At 36.5% G+C, this 19,718-nt stretch overlaps 1 protein-coding gene across 7 annotated transcripts; it reads left to right on the top strand.

Moving 5' to 3' along the window:
* The first annotated feature begins 251 nt into the window (after positions 1-251).
* On the top strand, positions 252-19,334 carry LOC149848334 (uncharacterized). 7 transcript variants are annotated; one of them, XM_090011193.1, is made up of 10 exons: positions 252-513; positions 667-732; positions 2,521-2,601; positions 2,719-2,772; positions 5,926-5,994; positions 6,419-6,481; positions 8,456-8,538; positions 8,635-8,700; positions 9,182-9,262; positions 19,153-19,334. In XM_090011193.1, exons 1-9 carry the CDS (start codon positions 286-288, stop codon positions 9,219-9,221), a joined length of 750 nt encoding a protein of 249 aa, XP_089867319.1. In that variant the 5' UTR covers positions 252-285; the 3' UTR covers positions 9,222-9,262; positions 19,153-19,334. The 7 variants fall into 7 exon arrangements, with proteins under 7 accessions (XP_089867319.1, XP_089867350.1, XP_089867326.1 ...); XM_090011224.1 differs by lacking the exon at positions 19,153-19,334 and adding an exon at positions 15,064-15,103; XM_090011200.1 differs by lacking the exon at positions 19,153-19,334 and adding an exon at positions 13,220-13,355.
* Positions 19,335-19,718: the final 384 nt, after the last annotated feature.

The following is a 19,718-nucleotide window of genomic DNA, read 5'->3' as shown; positions in this document are numbered from 1 at the left end:
GATCCATTGGACTTTTCAAATTTGAGCTGGTAACCTACATCTTATATTCATCTAAGCTCGTCCCGTTTAAATTTTTTGATATAAAGCTCTTGCTTCGTGTTGGACCCAGCATTATCATTTAATATTTGGGCATGGATTCAACTCTACTGCATCTGAAATGCTTTGGATCAGACTTGACACCCAATATTTGGATTGGTATCCGGATCTATCATACTCCGGAGCCACCTCCTTATCTGACCACTCTCATTGGCCGGGAGAGCAGTTTTTCACGGTCCCCGAGAAAAGATGGCCTCCGCGGGAGCCGCGCTCGCCGTGCTACCTGTGCGCGCTCTCCTCCGTGGCCGGAGTCTCTTCTTCTCCCGAAACCACCCTCGCTCTTTCTCCACAAACCCCTCCCTGTCCCCTCGCCCCCTCCGACTCGGAAATGCTCCGCCCGCGAGAAGGTTGACGGTTCGCGCTGCCCGAACCGAATCGGGTGGCATCTCGCTAGGGTTTCGAGCTCCTGATTTCGAGGTCTTTCTTTTTCACCTCCTATTTACGTTTAAATTTTTATTCGAAAGAATTCGTTTTCTTGTTCTGTTTTTTTTTACGACTTTTTTTCGCGACAAATTTGTTCGGAATTTGGTTTGTTTTAGATGATTGTTTATTTTTTCTCTTAATTTTTAGCTTCCAGAGCCACTGACGGGGAAAGTCTGGAAATTGGAGGACTTTGAGTCTTATCCTGCTTTGCTGGTAAATTTTCGTTCGCGAAATTTCCGGAAAATTTTCAATTCTATCTGGAATTTGTGGGTGTAAGAAACATGGTTTCCCCCTCGTTTTTTTTGTTCAGTTATTCCCTTAATTGATGATTTTTTTTTCTGTCATTAATTTAACGTTGATGCTTCGTTCCTACTGTCATTACTCGAAAAGTTGGATTTCGAGACGAAATTGTGATAAACACATCAGTTTGCTTTAACATTTGTTGCAATTAATCATGAAGCACTCTTTTACTTCTGTGATTTTTTTTGAATTTCGTATTTGCCTCAAATTATCATTTGATGTATAGGAAAACACAAACATATTTGCTCTATTCACCAGCAAGGATCATTGGTTCCCACTTGTGTCAATATAATAGATACAGATTGTCCATAAGCACACAGCATGCAAATAAGAAGGAAAGAACAGATAGAAACATCATTTACATCAAGTAATAAGTGATAATGCATCATAATAGGATGGATCATGCACATTATATTCTTGTCTTTACTAATACAATTTGGAGGTCCTCCTAAATCCAACTAGGAAATCGACAAAATGATCATAGCAAGTGCATTGTCGACGAATTGCACCACCTACGTTCCACTCAGGTCTTACGAGAAATATATTTTTCCTGTAAGCATAAGAATGAGCTTATCCATGTTCAAATGTGAGGTTTCTGGCATTCCAAACAATGGGAGCCTGTGATTCCCTTTTATGTTGCATGACAAGTTTGTAGGAAAGATTCCCACAAATTTTTCACATCTTCCAAGGGAAAACACTAGTTGGAGAAATGCACTTGAGGCATGATCTAAATATCACCATATGCATACTGAAATGCCCAAATCAACAAAATGCTAATCAAAGAGATCGATTAAGAAGAACCTTTCTCATCTTTTCTTCTACAGAAGTAAATACTCCCTATAAGTTATTTGACCAAAAGTTTCACAATTTTAACCATATCCAGATCACAAGGAAGCGTTGGTCCAAGTTCAGGGCCACTGTTCTTTTTCTCTCTTTTCATTTTTCTTTTTTAAATAATGCTTGGTCAATTGCATATGACATGGTTCCCAGTTTTTGCTCAAGCCTAATCACAGCCAAGTCTAGGCTTAATCTCTTGCACTTAAATTTTTGTCTCGAATTGGTTATGAGTTCTTTTATAAAAAGTTTAGTTTTCTTCCGAAAGATTTGCATCATATGCCTAAAAGGGAAGTTGACCACAAGTGCTTCGACTGCATTGTGCGAATAATAGTTCAAAATGTGATCAATAAATTGGATGTGATGGCTGAAATAATTATGTTGCGTAATCTTAAATGGAATGCTTGTTCAAATGATGTTTTGTATTAAACACTTCCGTATGTCACCCACAGACAAATGGGAGAGTAAATAATTTTGTATTATCAAGTTGATTGAGGCACTCAAGTGATTTTGTTATCAAGTTGATTTTGAGGCACTCATGTGAATTTTTTGTTATCAAGCTGATGCTGAGGCACCAAACAAGTTTCTATGGGCTTGATTGCTACATCATGTATATTTGCTCATCCAGGCTTTAAGTCTTGTCTGTGGAGAAAATGTTTTGTTAGAGAAGGCTGTATGGAACTTTTCTGATGCGTGTCTGGTAGAACACTCAGACAATTTTATGATATGTCCAGCTCATACATTTCTTTCTTTCAGTAAACATGCTAAATTCATATTTTTTCAGGTGGCTTCTTGGAGCTTTGTTTAATTTTCTATCGTATTATATGAGTTATTGTTAAAATCACCATTGTTAAGTCGGTTGTGCAGGTGATGTTTCTTTGCAACCACTGCCCCTTTGTTAAGCACCTGAAAAAGGACATTGTGAAGCTAGCTAATTTTTATATGCAGGTATTTGTTTGCTTCAGTTTTTTCTTCTTATATTGTTAGTCTGCCACCTAGAGACACTTATTCTTTGATTACTATATGTAGAATGTTTTCTTCACTATTTCTTATCTGATGCTGCAGAAGAACCTTGCCATTGTAGCAATCTCTTCAAACTCAATAGAGACTCATCCACAGGTCTGTTTTAATCTATTAGTTTTTATATTTGCTGTATAGTTTAGTCTTGTAAAGATAGTGCCTTCATATATGGGTGTTAGATCAAAATTTTGATGGTAGCAAGAGTTGTTACTGAATTAATATCTGTCTAACGTGGACTATTTGTTACTTAGTGAACTCCTATGAAATTTGTTCAGGTTTATTCTTTTGTATCTGAATTTACTTTGACCCTTTCATGTACTTTGTTAAAATTACTCTAGCGAGATAAACAAAGCTGTGAAATAATGATATGCTGAGTCTAGAAATGGGATTGAAATTGTGTGAAACTAGTACGCTGGGAACTATTTGATGGCATTATCATGTTCTAAAAATCTTTGAATAGCTTACTTGTTGGTTCAATGTTTTCCATCATTATTTGTGTGTGAATATCAGAAAATACTTCAAATTTACATGTCATAATTGATTGTTTGTCACCTATCCTGTATGTTGGATTTTGGCAGTCTTAAACTATTCCAGTGCATTCCTTCCCAAAAAAGGCAACTATTCCAGTATGCCAAATTTCAAGCTTAAGTAGGTCCAATCAAGATGTTGTATTCGGTGTCTGATGTGTTGCTGTTGCTGCATCTTTTTCATATGGCTATCCATTCAAGGCACAGCCTTCATTGCATCCTTTAGAAGTCATTCTGGGTATAATTTAGGTCTACAACTTCCTTTGCCAGTTCTTCATTAAAAACCTCGCTTAGTCCTGTTGTATGAGTGGCACAATTCATTTGACAAAGTCTGTTTTCATGTTGCATGGTTCAAACATTATTCTATTTCTTTTATTTCCCTTCTTGGCCTGTTTTGTTTTTTTATTCATTTTGTTGCATGAATCTGAAGAGCTTAATATGCATAGTAATGCTTAAACTGCCATTATTGTATGACATGATAACAAGATGAAGACAGGTTGAGAAGAGGTTACAGCAAGAATGTTTTAATGAATGTCAAAAGAATGACAATGTTTGTAGTAAGGTCATATGCCTTTCTTCAGTAGTGAAATAAGACATTATGCAAATCATACGGCAATGTTCACCACAGCCAATTTGAGAATAAGTTGTGTATTCAGATAAATAAGTTTCACACAAGTTGTTGATGCTCTTATTGTAACAAGACAAGAGTTGCAGGAAGCTTCTTTGATAGGTGAGAAGCAAGTTTCTTGGAAACTTGCTGCGGAAGCACGATACTCCTTGCTTCTGAAACTTTATGGGAATTTTGATTCTCTCACGCTTCTTTTTTGCTTTCCATATGCTTTGTCCATGCTTCTTATATGTTTTTCTTGTGCTTCTTTTCACATTTTTATGTGCTTCGCTTATCAATCACACTTCCCATGTGCCTTCTCTAAATTGGTAGTTGTCATTTTTAGACTTTGACAAAATTTTAATTCTTACACTACAAAATCATGAAATTTGAAAATAATTATTTTTATTTGCATTCCATTTGATTCCCATTCAATTCTCATATCACTTCCTTTTTTATTTCTTGCTTCTCGCTTCATATAAATTTTAAAATACCTTGCTTCTCGCTTCCGCTCCCCATATTGTTTCCCCCTTTCACTTTCTAGTCTGGCAATCTTGATCAACACCGTGGTCTACGTGTTCCAGTGTGAACACTTAAGGTTGTAGATTGATGTTGAAAAATTCTGCAGTTCAGTGACCCACATTGATATACTATCAGATTCAGTATTGGATCAGTCAATATACTTTTGTGGAATCTGATATTGGAGAACCTACTAAATAAATGTTGAATACTGACATGAACTAGTCAGACGATGTTAGAACACACTTTGTATTAGAATTTTTGGATATCCACATTGTGACAAACCATCACCATAATTATTTAGAACAAACATATTGTCCATAATGAGCAAAATTGCATTGTTGGCCATTTGAATTTATTATCTTGAACAATGTTTTTAAATGGTTGTATCACCTACAAACTAAAAAAGTATCATACTCCACCAGAGAGAGAGGAAATAGATATCCTTGTGTCCTCCACTCATCCTAAATAAAGGGAGAAATTGGAAGCTACAGCCAGAATTCCATTTAAAGAAAGGATACATGTGGACTTTATCAGAAGATGGAAGTTACTGAAATCAGCATCTTGAATGCTTGAAATTGTCAAATTTGATAAAAAGCATCCATCACAATTAAAATTGGAATTGGACAAGAGTAGAAACCCTTCCTTTGGTCTCTTCAGTTTTCACCCTATGTCACATAGGTGCGGGTGCGGATGCGGCACTTTAAAAAAACTTGGGTGCGGGGGTGCAGGGGTACGGGAGGGTATATATATATATATAAAATTGTTAACAGTTTTAAGTTAACACTACGTGTATGTGTGTGTATTTATATATATAATATTAGATAAAACTGGACTTGGTTAAGGTTAACTGAATCTACTTTTGGACAGACATGGACCTCAATGTAGTTGACTTCGGCTGACACAAAGGAAGCCGTGTCCAAGTGTCGCACCTGCATGGTGCGAGTGCGACATGGGTGCGGTGCCCTGTTAGAAGAGTCTGTGTTACATAGAGTTCACCAAAAATTGATTTGTTCATTTTAATTATCTTCTACATATTCTAGTTTTTCTTTTCTTTTCTTCTTCTTTTTTTTAAATCCTTCATTGTTAAAGATTTGGTGGAAACTCAAGAGCGATGAGGGCTTCCGGTAATCATCTGTTATAGCATGTTTGTTCACCCATATTGGGAAGATAAATATCGGCTTTTTTATTGCATTCATATAAAGGATTAGGGTGGATGCATTGGTTTGCTCAATAAAAATAAATCCATTATGTAATGGAAATTGTAATAGGACCTACTCAGAGTTAACCATTCTGATACCATTTCAGTGTTACAAGAAATTTCCTTTGGATGTCATTAAGTACCAAACTGCATGCATGTAAATTAGTTTATCTGCAGCGGCTCAAGCAATGTGGTACTTATAACTGGTTAAAAAAGGTCTTTCATTTATGGAAAGTCTTGTTATCCTGTATTATGTTTCACATGATGTCAATTCTACAGGTTATGTAGATGATGCCCGGCTGAAGCACACAATCAGAACTACTAATATTGCTTGCTATACTATTATTTTTTGAATCCATCTTGTAACCATACGTTCTCATTCATATTTATGTTTGCAGGATGGGCCAAAGTTCATGGCTGAAGATGCTAAGTCATTTAATTACCCCTTTCCTTATCTATATGATGAGGTATGAAAATATTGACATATACTTGCTGTTTATTTTCTTGCTTGTGATTTTAGTACATCAAAGTGTAGTTAGTACTTTTTGGATCGAAGTAAAAGCCTATTCATTTCTTATACTGTTGAAAATTGATTATAATGGTATTTTACCTTTTATTTACTAAATTAATGTTTTCCCTACATGCTATGGTTTGCTGTTTAAGCACTTGATGGTTATGGACAATTGTGAGCTCATGACAATAAAAAACTTGTCAGTTCCTAAATCAATTTTTTATGTAGGCCTTTTGCCCATTATTGAGTAATATAAGGTTACCTTTGTGCATATATTCTAGAAAGTCAGAATTTCTGTAGAGATTATACTGAAAACGTGATTTAGAGGATGATGTACTCCTTTCATCTCTGTAATGTTATTCTAACATTGAATTTTGTAGTCACAAGATGTTGCACGGGCTTTTGGAGCTGTTTGTACACCAGAATTTTTCCTTTTCAAAAAGGTAGCTTCAGGTGCACATGGTTGGTTTCTCTATGTCCTGTTTCTATATGGTTGACTGTAATTTTGATAGTGGAGTTACCTCTGTTATATATATATATATATTGTATCCACTTCAAACAATTCCAATCTCAAATATATCTGGGATTAATGAAAAAAAGTAACATGGAGGCTCCTCTACTAGACAGTCATTCTTTGATTTTATAAGAACTTATGCAGAGACCACTATTGCTAAGGGTGTCCTTGTTGCACGTGTTAATATGTGCAGTCCAACAGTGTTGGTCCGTGTGATGGTCCACACAAACCCCAGTTCTGACAGATCAGTCACTAAATATATATTTGCTACAATTGGTTGCACCTACACTTTAGTTGGGATCTTGCGATGTGTTCAACATGATTGATTTAGTGGGAATCAACCCTTTTATCATCAAAAAACATTTTTCTGGGCCTTGACACTTTGATGCATTTACAGCCATTGATTTTTGCATTGCTCAAAAACCTTGTGCACACATTGGATTCCATCAGTCTAAAAGTTGATCCCTACAAAATGGAGCATGCAGAACTGTAGATTACATCTGTGAGGTTAGATTTACCCAAGAAAAATGAAAAAAGGGATTTTGCAAAGTCGATTATAGGTAAAATCCTGTAGCAAATATTTACCTCGCCCCCCCCCCCCCCCCCAACACACATATAAGCACATGTGCATGCGTGCATGTATGTGTTCAAAGGCGGATCCAGGGAGGGCGAGGAGGGGCTCGAGCCCCTCCTAAAGTTTTGAAAATTTGGACTATTTATTTTATATTATTATAAAAAATTTTTGCCCCTCTTGAAGCAAAATCCTGGATCCGATTTGTATTGGAAAGATAAACCTCTTGATTGGTCTCTTAAGCATGAGATCATAATTTTTTAATGTTTGAAACTCGTAATTTCTGTTATCAATCGATGCCGGGGCCTGGAATCCACCAACTTGCAGATAAAAAATCCGCCTCAGATAAGGTTGGCCCACGATCCACTATATCATATTGGTTTGGTTCCACAAAGCTAGGCCCAAGAACTAGACATGGTCCTTTGCTTGTTAAGAGAGATTATATCAAGAAGAAGATTTTGGGGGAGGGCAGTTAGACCTGATGCTAATAAAACTTGATTTGATAAGCAGAACATATTCCTTTGAGTTGGCATGATGATTATCCATGGGGCTATCAACTTAAGGCTTTTAATATACAATGCTTTTATGATGTCAAAGATTATCATATATGTTAAGACAAAGTCTTTATGTACTTTAAAGATTAATACGAGGAACTAACCAGGTTTAGGTCCGGATCCAACCAGAAGTGACATCATGGTGACCTCATCCGACCCAGATCTGATATGGGATGGGACTAATTTGCTATTTTTGGTGCCCTGCCTATTAATGCATAGGCAAGGTTGGGCCAATACCTGGACCAAACCAATTCAAAAACATTTTTTTCTACTTTATTTTATTCTTTAGTAGATCACCAGGTTGGTTTCAGCTGGCAATCAGCAGGTTGGCCTTTGATCCAGCTCTCTCATAAATTCCCTGGAAAATTGTTGATGATATGATGATAAAAGGATATAGGATCCAGCACCCCAAGGGCTCCGCTCATCTGGCAGGGGGCGACATGTGAAAGTCACCAAGTTGATGAGACGTCATGAGTTCAAAACCTATAAGGGGCATCCTTTGCCTCAAGGTTGAAGCAGAGTGTACTCAAGGGTTTTACCAACCGGAAGTCAGCCAATGTGTCACCGGTGATGGGAGGAAGGGTTTCCCTTGGCCTAACCTCATTTTGGACTATTTTATTTTATTTTATTATAAACAAATTTTGCCCCCCTTTAAGCAAAATCCTGGATCCGCCACTGCATGTGTTTGAGTGTGAGGGTGGGCAGGCATGTGCACAAGCACTGGTGTGTGCATGTGAGTGTGAATTTTATATGAAATTTATGATGTTATTTGTGACAGGATGGACGAAGACCATTTGAGCTTTTCTACTATGGGCAATTTGATGATTCACGACCTGGTAATAGCATACCTGTCACAGGGAGGTACTTTCCAGAAATTTCTTGCTGTTACTAGCTCTTGCTTTCACTCCATGTTTTTCCTGTTTACCTCTAAAGTTTTGAACTCGCTTCGTTGTTCAGGGACTTAAGTTTGGCAATTGATTGTGTCCTTAGTGGCCAACCACTGGCTGCTCCACAAAAGCCGAGGTATTTTCATTATAAAGTAGCTTGCTACTGCATCTGCTTGGTACTTTTAGAAGTCACTCGTGAAAATCTGCCATCAATACATATCACATTCGTGCATAGGTGTATGTTCCTGCATAGATCTGCAGGAAAATTTTCAGGGTGGGTCACGGTGTCCCAATTAATTCTGCTAATCGCTTGTTTAATAAGTTACACATATGACAGGGACGTGCTCCCTTGCCAGTAGGTCTCAAGCATGTTTATTTACTTAATGAGTGATCTTGCGATTATCAGTGAGATCTTTTGACTATCCTGGCATATATGGATATTGGTAGTCCTCTTTTGGATGTTATGCATCACATAACATTTGTACCAGCTTAATGCAAACCATGCCAACATAATGCATATTCATTCTTTAAACCATAATTTGGGTGATGATTCTTGATACCTAATGAATTTACACGAGCAAAACATGTTGGTTTTCATCTTGGTGTTCTTTTTACAGTCTTGGATGCAGTATTAAGTGGCACCCAGGAAAGCTGTAGCAGAGGATGCCATATTCTGGATGAGCACGCCATCTATTAAGGTAATCTTTAACTGGAAAATATGTCCACTGAATTTTGCTGAATCTTTCAGTTGCGGTTTCTGCAAGTATGGCGGTGTAGTATGCCTCAATAACCAGCCACTTGTTTTTTATCATTTTTTAGTTCTTTTAAGAGATAAAGGAGGTCATGATGTTTCACAACTGCCAATGATGCACATATGTGAACACTGGCATATTACTGAACTTGCCTTTTGAGGAACATAAAATTGTAATTTTACAGTGCCTCGTCTTAAAAGTTTGTTGTTTTTCTCCTGGTATTAAGTGCAATGAGTAGGACATTTCCAGGAACAAGTAGTTTATTGACTTGGACCATGAAAGGCCTTGCCCAAGTTCTGTGTTTCACCGCCATAGTGACAAGATTACTAGCTTCTGTTTCTTTGAATGATCAAAGAGGTATTGTATACCATTAGGCATTAGGATCATGTGTAAATGGGCAGGCCTAGTTGGGTTTGGTTGGATTTGTCAGTCTATGCCCAAAACTGGACTAAATTGCACATGTAATCAGGCCATAGCATGTTAACCAAAGATTTCCACCAAGCCTAGGCCTGGGTCAATAAAGCCAGAACTAGATATGTCAATGAAAGATGATAGAGAACAGACACCATGGAGTTCGTCCACCACACAAACTTATGTATGCTCCTGCAACCACCATCCACCTTTCATTGCACCAAACAAGGTCAACAGGCTGGGCATGGATGACCGTTTGAACTGGATCCCACCTGAATACAACCATGTTGAAGGCTGTTCTTTGATAGACAAGCACGCTCCGAAGCTTTCCACAGTTGAACTTACAGCTCAATAGTCTTATTTCAGATGCACACCAGCTTAGACTGAATGCAAAAAGACCATGTATGTAATTGAACATGAGCTTGGATTCTGAATTAAAATAGGCTTTTGTGCTTAGTATAAAACCAGTTCTCCTATGTAGTTGGTGCATGGAACAGTTTATTGATTCTGAACTTTGCTTAGCAGGGGGCGTTTCTGTTGTTCAAGCCTGACTCCCTGCTATTGCATCAGATTGTCATCTGACTTGCAAACTTCAAAACCCAGAGTCTATATTCCATTGAATTGGATTTTTCCTGGGGAATGGGTTTTACGCGCCCAAGCGTCAGGATATGCAGCATAAATCACACTATTTTGTGTCACAATTGGAATGGGGAGCTCTGGATCGCTGGAAAATGTGAGTGTGCTGGGAAAGGAAACACTCATTTCTGATCCGTTTTTGATGTGCCTTTAGTTGGAGGTGTTTGGACAAAATGGTATAGGTGGATAACAACTTCCAAACTTATCCCACTTCTTTGGAATATATGGGTAAACAACAACAACAACAACAACTACGCCTTCATCCCAAAACAATTGGGGTCAGCGATATGAACCAAAAAAGAAATTCATTTTGGGTCTTCCACATGAATCCTTTTCCTCCAATCATTTCTATCCAACGCCATGTCCTCGGTGAGGTTCAAAGCATTCATATCCTTTCCTATCATCTCCATCCAAGTCTTCCTAGGCCTACCCCGACCTCTTTTAACTAATATATTTTCCCATTTCTCCAACCTTCTAACTGGAGCATCATTAGGCCTTCGCCGAATATGTCCAAACCACCGTAAACGATTCTCTCGCATCTTATTTTCAATGGGTGCAACACCTACCTTCTTACGTATCTCTTCGTTCCGAATCTTATCTTTTATTGTATTTCCACACATCCATCTAAGCATCCGCATCTCAGCTACACTCATTTTTTGAATATGATGTCTCTTGGCAGCCCAACATTCCGTACCATATAGTAAAGCGGGTCTAATAGTCGTCCTATAAAACTTTCCCTTCAACCGCAATGGCATTCTACGATCGCACAGCACTCCAGTAGCACTTTTCCATTTCATCCACCCAACCTTTATCCTATGATTTACATCTCCATCAATTTCTCCATACTTTTGAATGATGGATCCCAAATATTTGAAATAATCATTCACCGGTATATCTTGCTCACCAAGCTTCACTACACTCCCATCACTACTTCGTTGCTTACTAAACCGACATTCCATATATTCAGTCTTACTCTTACTCAACTTAAAACCTCTAGCTTCCAATGTCTGTCTCCATAATTCTAACTTAGCATTAACCCCAGCTCTAGACTCATCAATCAAAACAATATCATCAGCAAACAACATACACCACGGTACATTTTCTTGAATTGATCTCGTAAGCTCATCCATCACTATCGCAAATAGGAAAGGGCTTAAAGCAGATCCTTGATGTAACCCAACCGTTATCGGAAAATTGGTTGTCACCCCTTCACAAGTGCGGACATTGGTTACTACTCCTTCATACATATCTTTAATTATACTAATGTACTTGAGAGAAACACCTTTCTTCATCATTGTCCACCAGAGAACGTCCCTAGGTACTCTATCGTATGCCTTCTCTAAATCAATAAAAACCATATGCAAATCTTTGTTCCTCTCTCTATATCTTTCAATAAGTTGTCTAAGAAGATGTATAGCTTCCATAGTTGATCTTCCAGGCATAAAACCAAATTGATTCTCCGATATCATGACAACCTTCCTCAACCTAGACTCAATCACCCTCTCCCAAAGTTTCATAGTATGACTCATGAGTTTTATACCACGATAGTTTGTGCAATCTTGTATATCACCTTTATTCTTATATAAAGGCACCAAAGTACTCTTCCTCCACTCATTAGGCATCTTATTTGTTCGCCAAATCAAGTTAAAAAGATTTGTCAACCATTCTAAACCTTTCTCTCCCAAGCATTTCCAAGCCTCGATAGGTATACCATCTGGGCCAACTGCCCTTCTTGATTTCATTTTCTTCAAAGCCTCTGCAAATATTCCCTCGTGGCAATGCTGATTGGGAAAACCAAACTGAAGGTGGGCTTTCAATTTACAAAATTGAAAATCAATTCAATCGAATCAAAATTTTGTATTGATTCAACCATCTGCATTCCACTTAAACTGAGAAATCGAATTTTGCAACAGTACGTGATAACAGTGATCCCTTTTTCTTCTTTTCGGCATGGATTCCATTATCCCTATAATTTAGAAAAGTAAATTTCTGGTTGCTTGAGCCTAATATGTTTGAAAGCATTACAAGATAGAAAACCGCATTACTGATTGTTGGAGCCTAACATGATATAAAGCATTGTGAGACAAAAAGCAGCCTCATGGTTGGGCTACCTCCTTCCAGTAGATAGATTCAGGGTGGTATGTGCAACGAGCTCATTTGGCATCAAAGGGAAGGCGGCCAAGTTCGTTAGCTCTAATATCTTACTAGCAGTATAGATTATAGTCGGATATATATATTTGCTAGTCTTGTAGGTACAATCTAATTGAGAAATCATAGTTGCAACTTTTTGACAGCATAAATGTGTTTTACATGGCTGATTTGTTAGAAATCGATCTTTGAATTGTAGTTTTTGATGAAAAAATACCTTTTATTAGTTGAATTTTTTGCCTCATCTACTACACCTTTGAATCTTCGAGAAAACCTACTCATGCATTGGAATGCAACAATCTAAGCACTGTTACCAACGGGTGCTCCGCTTATCTGGTAGGAGCAGCTAGGTAAGCTCTTCATCTCTACCACGAGCATCGGGCTTTCGATCATGCTTATCAGGCTCAACATCTTCATCCCAAGCATCTGAGCCAACAGGATTGTATTCTGCAGAATCCATGGCAAAAGAAGTGCACGTCACCTTGTCTTGGGACATTGGAGGTTCAAAACCCAATGGTATAGTTGTATAACTGGTAGGGCCCAAGATTGCCTTTCAAAAAATAAAAAAATGCTCTAACCTCTGGTCCCCACTAACCAAACCATGTTGATCACATTTACAGGATTGAATTGCAAAAATCAATATAATCACATTTTCTAGGTTGATTGTACACAATCAGCCGTAGCAAATTATACTCACTCTAATTTCAGGGCGGTGTACACTACCAGCTCATTTAGCATCAAAAGGAAGGCAGCAGTTCGTGAAGCCCAGTATCTTAGTAGTAGTATAGAATATAGTCTACAGACAAGTTTCATTTTACATTTATCTGCTTAAAGTGATAATGAATATGCTGAAAAGTGAAAAAGCCTCCGTTCACACTGCTTGATATTGCCTGGTCATTTTATATTGGTCTAGACCGGTAGAATGGGATGGTTTCTTGCTTTTTCTTCCTTGTAAGAAAGAAAAAATTCACAAGAGTGCAAGCACATCTCCCCTTAATCAACACTTACAATGACCAGTGTGACAAATATCGGCAGTTTTTTAATCATGAAAATAAGCTAGAAATCGAGTTTTTTTTTTTAAAGGCAAGCTGGGGTTGGGGTTGGGGTTAGGGTTGGCAGACCCTCACCAGTTATTATTCAACGTACCGCTGGGGTTTGAACCTGCAACGTCCCACCACTAGGAGACGTGCAGTGACAGCTCCTACCAACCAGGCTGTTGGTGAGAAATCGAGTTGTTGTTTTAAACATTACTTATCACGAGATGTCACAAGAAATTTGTTAAAATGTAAATATCACGGTTTTATCACAATATTTACTTTTAACGGCTAATTTCCATAAAAAATTGTACATAGATCACATCTGTACTGTCAAAACTTAAAAATAAAATAAAAAAGCTTAAAAACTTCATTTAACATGTTTTATTTAACATATTTTATTTAGCACGGATGTATTACCCTATATATATATATATATATATATATATATATATATATATATATATATATATATATATATATATATATAGAGAGAGAGAGAGAGAGAGAGAGAGAGTTGTAGCTGCTGACCACATTTCTAGCTAATTGCCATGCTTATCGGGTATTTTATGTTTTCTTTAAATATGATCATACAGATGCGTTCTACATGCTTGATTTTATGTGAATAAACTTTTAGATCATCAGATTTTGATATACATGTAGGCTTTTATAAGGTTTAAAAAATCCACGGCCTAAGATTTTTCAAAATATTCAAGGTTTTAAAAATCATGTTTTTCATCAAAAAACATACTATCCAAGTGTTGTTTCCTAGTAAATTGACCATATGGAATACATCAGCATGGTCAGATTTAAGTAATACATGGGTAAAACTCTTCAAAAACTTGATTATCATTAAGATTATCTAGAAAAGTGGTTAGCAGCTACCACCTTATGTATTTAATCTAGCATTAAACTAGTTAGGTTTGTATTAGATGAATTCAACATTGTTAAAATGACTACAATTTTTTTAAAAAGAATGGTATTTAAAAAAAAATGCATGTTTACTTTTTTAGTCACTTTTCTAAAAAAGCAACTTTATGAAGTTATGAATTGCATTTTCAAAAAATGTTATTATTTTAAGAGTGTTTTAGTAATCTTTATAAGGTTGAATTCATCTAATGTTAAACAAATTAATCTTTTATATATATATATATATATATATATATGTGTGTGTGTGTGTGTGTGTGTGTGTGTGTTATTTTCTTCAAAAAATATGTTTTGCATTTTTAACTTATTTATTATTGCTAACAATTTGCAAAAACATGAGAAATATAGAATTTTTCAGTTTCTCATGATATTTAGACTGCTGCCATTTGCCATTTTAAACGTTTGTTACTATGGCAATGGCCAACACCTTTAGGGATAAGGAGAGCTTGGGCCAGTTTCATCAAAGATTAATCTTGATCCTCAATTAAAGACAGAAATGATTTTGTTTGACTAATATGTGGTTTTGAGAAAGTGGCCACTTTTTATGCAGCGGCAGCAGCTAATGACCATCCATCTCAACATTTTTTTCAGATAGACACCGCACCCATCTTGAGAGAAATGCCAAGATGTGTGGCTGTTAATCTGGTTGCTGTGTGTAATATGAACACTTTGTGAAATAGACAGCCTTGATTGTTTCAAGGTAAAAAATGACCGTTGTGAGTGAAAGAGGGTTGGGCAAAAAAGTGGTTGGGATTATTTTAAAAATTGCAAGAAAAGGGTGTTTTTTTTTAAATCATGCATTTTTTCATATTATATCCTAGTAAATAGATTGTGCCCAACACATCGGTATGGTCAAATTCAAGTAATACATGGGTAAAACCATTCAAAAGCTTGGTTAGCACAACGATTATTTAGGAAAGTGGTTAGCAGCTACCACCTTATATATAATCATATATTTTTTAAAATAACATTTTTTAATAATATTTTAATTATTTTAATAAAGTTGAATTCATCTAATATCATATCAACTTATATTAAAATAATATTATTTAAAAAATAATAATTATTTTTTTAGACATTATATACCATTATGCACTAGGAAAGAATTGAAAAGTCAAACAACTTTTCCAAAAAATAACTTTATGAAACTATCAAAATTATATTTTTGACCTCAAAAAATAACCTTGCATTTTAAAAAAATACCATTATATAAAATTGAATTCATCTAATGTTAGATTAACCCTATATATATGTCATTTTCTTCATAAATTTTTTAATTTTTAAAGTTATTTATTGTTGCTAATAATTTGCAATTTCTCATGATAAATATAAAAATTTTCAATTTCTCATGATATTTTGACCATTTTAAAGGTTCGTCGCTATGACAATGGGGATAAAGAGAGCTTGGGCCAGTTTCATCAAGATTAATCTTGGTTCTCAATTAAATGACAGAAATGATTTTTATTTTTTTTTTTGACTAATATGTGGTTTTTGAGAAAGTGGCCACTTTTCATGCAGGGGCAGCAGCTAATGGCCATCCATCTAAACATTTTTCGAGATGGACACCACACCCATCTTGAGAAATGCCTAGATGGGTGTCTGTCAAGCCTGTCTTTGAGTATAATGTGAACACTTTTCGAAATAGATAGCCTTGATGGTCAAGGTAAAAAATAACCCTTGTGAGTGAAAGAGGTTTGGGCAAAAAGTGGTTGGGGCTATTAAAAAATTGCGAAAAAATGGGTGTCGACCCGTAAAATAAGATTTACAATGCACTGGTAATATACGAACGACACATCACCGTACACCATTGAAACTAATTTCAGAGGCATATTGTCTCGGTCTTCCTTTGGTAAAGTGTTGCATACGTTATGACTTTCGTGATACTGACTATAGACTATAGTAGTTTGAATGTCTAATGTTTGCATTGAATTTGGCATGGGCCCATGCCGTGATCCAAAGTAAAAAAAGGGGAAAGACGGTTCCCCCAAGTTCCCCTAACCGATTGAGGGGATAAAGATAAACTTCAGCCCTCACGATCAACGAGAGGGTGAGGTTATCCTCACTCAGCCCTCAGAGTGCGTCCCCTCCATCGTCGACTAAGTGAGCAGCAGAGGGAGAATGATGCAGGGAAAAAAAAAATGGCAAGGAAAAAAAAAAGAGTTCAATGGGAGCTTACCAAAAATTCGAACCAAATAAAAAGGTAAGGTGCTTTTTCTCTTTTTATTTTTTCGAGCAAAAAGAGAGCCCACAACCATGACGACGGTTGGCGAGCTACGAAGAAAAAAAAGTATGAGACTGCAAAGAGAGAGAGAGCGAGCAACAGGGAAGACGAAAGGGGCAAAGCCCATTCTGCTTTTATTTTTATTGAGGCCTAGTCGGCCTGAGTGCGACCCAGACCGAATCGGGTCGGTTTGGGTCGCACCCAGACCGAATCGGGTCGGTCTGGGTCGCACCCAGACCGAACCAGATGGTTAAAAAAAAAAGAGGACAGACCAGTTTGGCTTGGGTGCGACCCCCGATCAGGTCAGTCTGGGTCGCACCCAGACCAAACCAGGTGAATAAAAAAAAAAATCGGACATAACTGGTTTTGACTGAATTACTTTGAAACCGAACTAGTTTGGACCAAACCAGGTCAGACCGAACATGTCCAAACTGAACCGGTTCGAATCAACTCAGACAGATCGACCTGTCTAGGTTTAAGCCAGACGATTCAGATCTAGTCTGATCTGGATCAGACCAATTCTAGATCCAGTAATTTGAACCGATCTAAATATGAACTGAATTCAGAGATATTTGGGTTTAGATCCAGATTGACTATTTTGAATCCACAACAGAACTGAATCTAGTTCAGATTAGTACTAGATCTAGAGCAGAATTAGATCTAAATCTAACTGAATGGATCAATTTCGAATTCAGATCAGAACTGGGTTTGGATCTAATCCGACAATTCTGGATCCAGATCAATAATGGGTGTTGATCCAGTCAGACAGTTTTGGATCCAGATCAGAAATGGATCTGAATCAAGTTGTGATTTAATTTCAAATATTAAAAATAATTATTGAAATGATTAAAGTACTCTTGTGTGTACCCAAGATCCGTTTTGGTAAAATAGGCATAACTTTGCACTTCAAACTCAGAATCGAGTGAGGTTTGGTGAGTTGATCCAACAAAATGGATCAATTCTGAATTTATATCAGAACTAGGTCTAGATCTAGATCAGTAATGGGTGTGGATCCAGTCAGACAATTTTGGATTTAGATAAGAAATATATCTGGATCGGGTTGTGATTTAATTTCGAATATTGAAAATAATTATTGAAATAACTAAAGTATCCTTGTGTGTACCCATGATCTGTTTTAGTAAAATAGGCATAACTTTGCACTCCAAACTCGGAATCAAGTGAGATTTGGTGCATTAGACTCGTATCACAGAGGAAAATCTTTGTGTTCTCTGGTTTTGGTCAAATCAAGGGTAAAAAAAATTAAAGTCTTACGAGTCAATTCGAGAGAGGTATTTTGGAAATTTTGTTAAAATATAAGAGGTGATGTGTATTAATACAAATATACTTATGTAGTGATCAGATCCTACTATTAGAGTTGCTTGTGACTCGATTACAATGAGAATACAAGATTCGTATTTGAGGTAAGAGATATTATAAGTAATTTTAGATGTAAATAAACTTTTTTGCATTGCATGTTATTGTAATATTGTGAATTGGCATGATTAACATGATAGTTTTTTAGTGTGAACATGATGACCATGCACGATATTATGAGATGATTGCATACACATGCTAGTCGTGCTATGTCATGCATATTAAAAAAATATTATTTTGTAATAGCATATCTGTGTGATAAATTGCTAATAATATGCATTATGATGAGATTATATTTAGACTTGAGTTCCCTTAATTCTATTCATGTTATGTGAATGAATATATTGAGATTAATATATAAAACTTCTTAAATCTCAAAAGTGATGACTTGTGGTAAGGGCTACTTGGTTCACGATCAGAGTGCAACCACCATGGAAAGTGGACCACTGGTGATTTAACGATATAGAGACTCTACATCATTGTGTGCTTAGAATGAGATAAGTGTGGACCCTAATGTCATCATGAGATTAAATAGTGAGATTTATCGTGATCATTTCACGATATCACTTATGAGAGAACGAGTGAAATACGAGTTTGAGAATGCGGTTCAATGTATTAAACTTGACTTATGACTTAGGGTTATACTCACACAATGTTTGAGACTCTAGACGACCATGGATGATTGATAACCATTAGGATGTAGCATGAACCATACCGAGATTGATATTGAGCCTGATCTCTCGACTAACTACCAGTGTGATCCTTTTTTTGTGGTTTGAGGAATTATTGAGAGTGTATGATTCATTGTCTGGTCAACATGTAGAATTGAGGTGTTCTACGCGGATTGCTACGCCCATAGATGATTATGACCAGTATAGCCGACCTAGGGTTAGTTTGGTGTAACAGATTATTTAAGAAAGTTAATGGAGGAATAATTAAAATATACAAACTTGTGTAGTGTGTCAAAAACTAAACTCAAACTAGGGGCTTATAGCCCACTACAGTTGTAGGTTAAAGTATTTATTTACTTATAATTATTTTTTACTGGGTTGTAGACTCACTCTTTTTTATAATTACAACTGTAGGTTTCAGGTACACTAGCACATGCATGACGTGATCAGCTACTTCTTCGGTATAGCATTTGATAGTTTTTATTTTTTTTGTCATTAAACATTTATGTATTTGTTATTTCTTATGTTATAAATGATGAACATTGTGAAACAAAGTTAGTTATTGAAAAAAGAATGAAAAAAAATAATTTTATCCATGTTTTTTCTATGTGAACTTTATATGCTTTTTCTTTGAAAAATGATACCAACTGAATCTGAACTTCCGAAGTCTCAGATCGGGGTCTTACATGGAGTTTCATGAGTCTCAAGTGCATCAAACTTAGATACAAGATTTGACATGTTAAAAGTTGCAACATTCTAGTTCGGTTTCACTCATCTCCTATGTCATCCCCAATCTTCGTGCACTTAAATCTTACAATGCAAGTTGTTTGGATAAAATCTGACCCAATGGTCAGACAGATTTCTTTGAGATTCAAGGTCCCCAAGGTGGTTAAAACACATTTTCACCTACAAGAGTGTGATGGCCCATGATATGCAAGTACACCTCCAGCTTGTTAATTGCATGTGACATGCATGCAGTA

The sequence above is a fragment of the Nuphar pumila genome, chromosome 1 (assembly GCF_984573655.1).
Source record: "Nuphar pumila chromosome 1, dmNupPumi1.hap1.1, whole genome shotgun sequence".
Taxonomy (NCBI): Eukaryota; Viridiplantae; Streptophyta; class Magnoliopsida; order Nymphaeales; family Nymphaeaceae; genus Nuphar; species Nuphar pumila.
This window is presented reverse-complemented; position numbering and strand designations above follow the sequence as displayed.

What these genes read in the sequence shown, in the direction of transcription:
- LOC149848334 (XM_090011193.1), top strand. Translation starts at nt 286, where the DNA reads ATGGCCTCCGCGGGAGCCGCGCTCGCCGTGCTACCTGTGCGCGCTCTC. An exon ending in TTCGAGCTCCTGATTTCGAG is followed by an intron (nt 514 to 666) that starts GTCTTTCTTTTT and finishes CTTAATTTTTAG; the next exon opens with CTTCCAGAGCCACTGACGGG. An exon ending in CAATAGAGACTCATCCACAG is followed by an intron (nt 2,773 to 5,925) that starts GTCTGTTTTAAT and finishes TTATGTTTGCAG; the next exon opens with GATGGGCCAAAGTTCATGGC.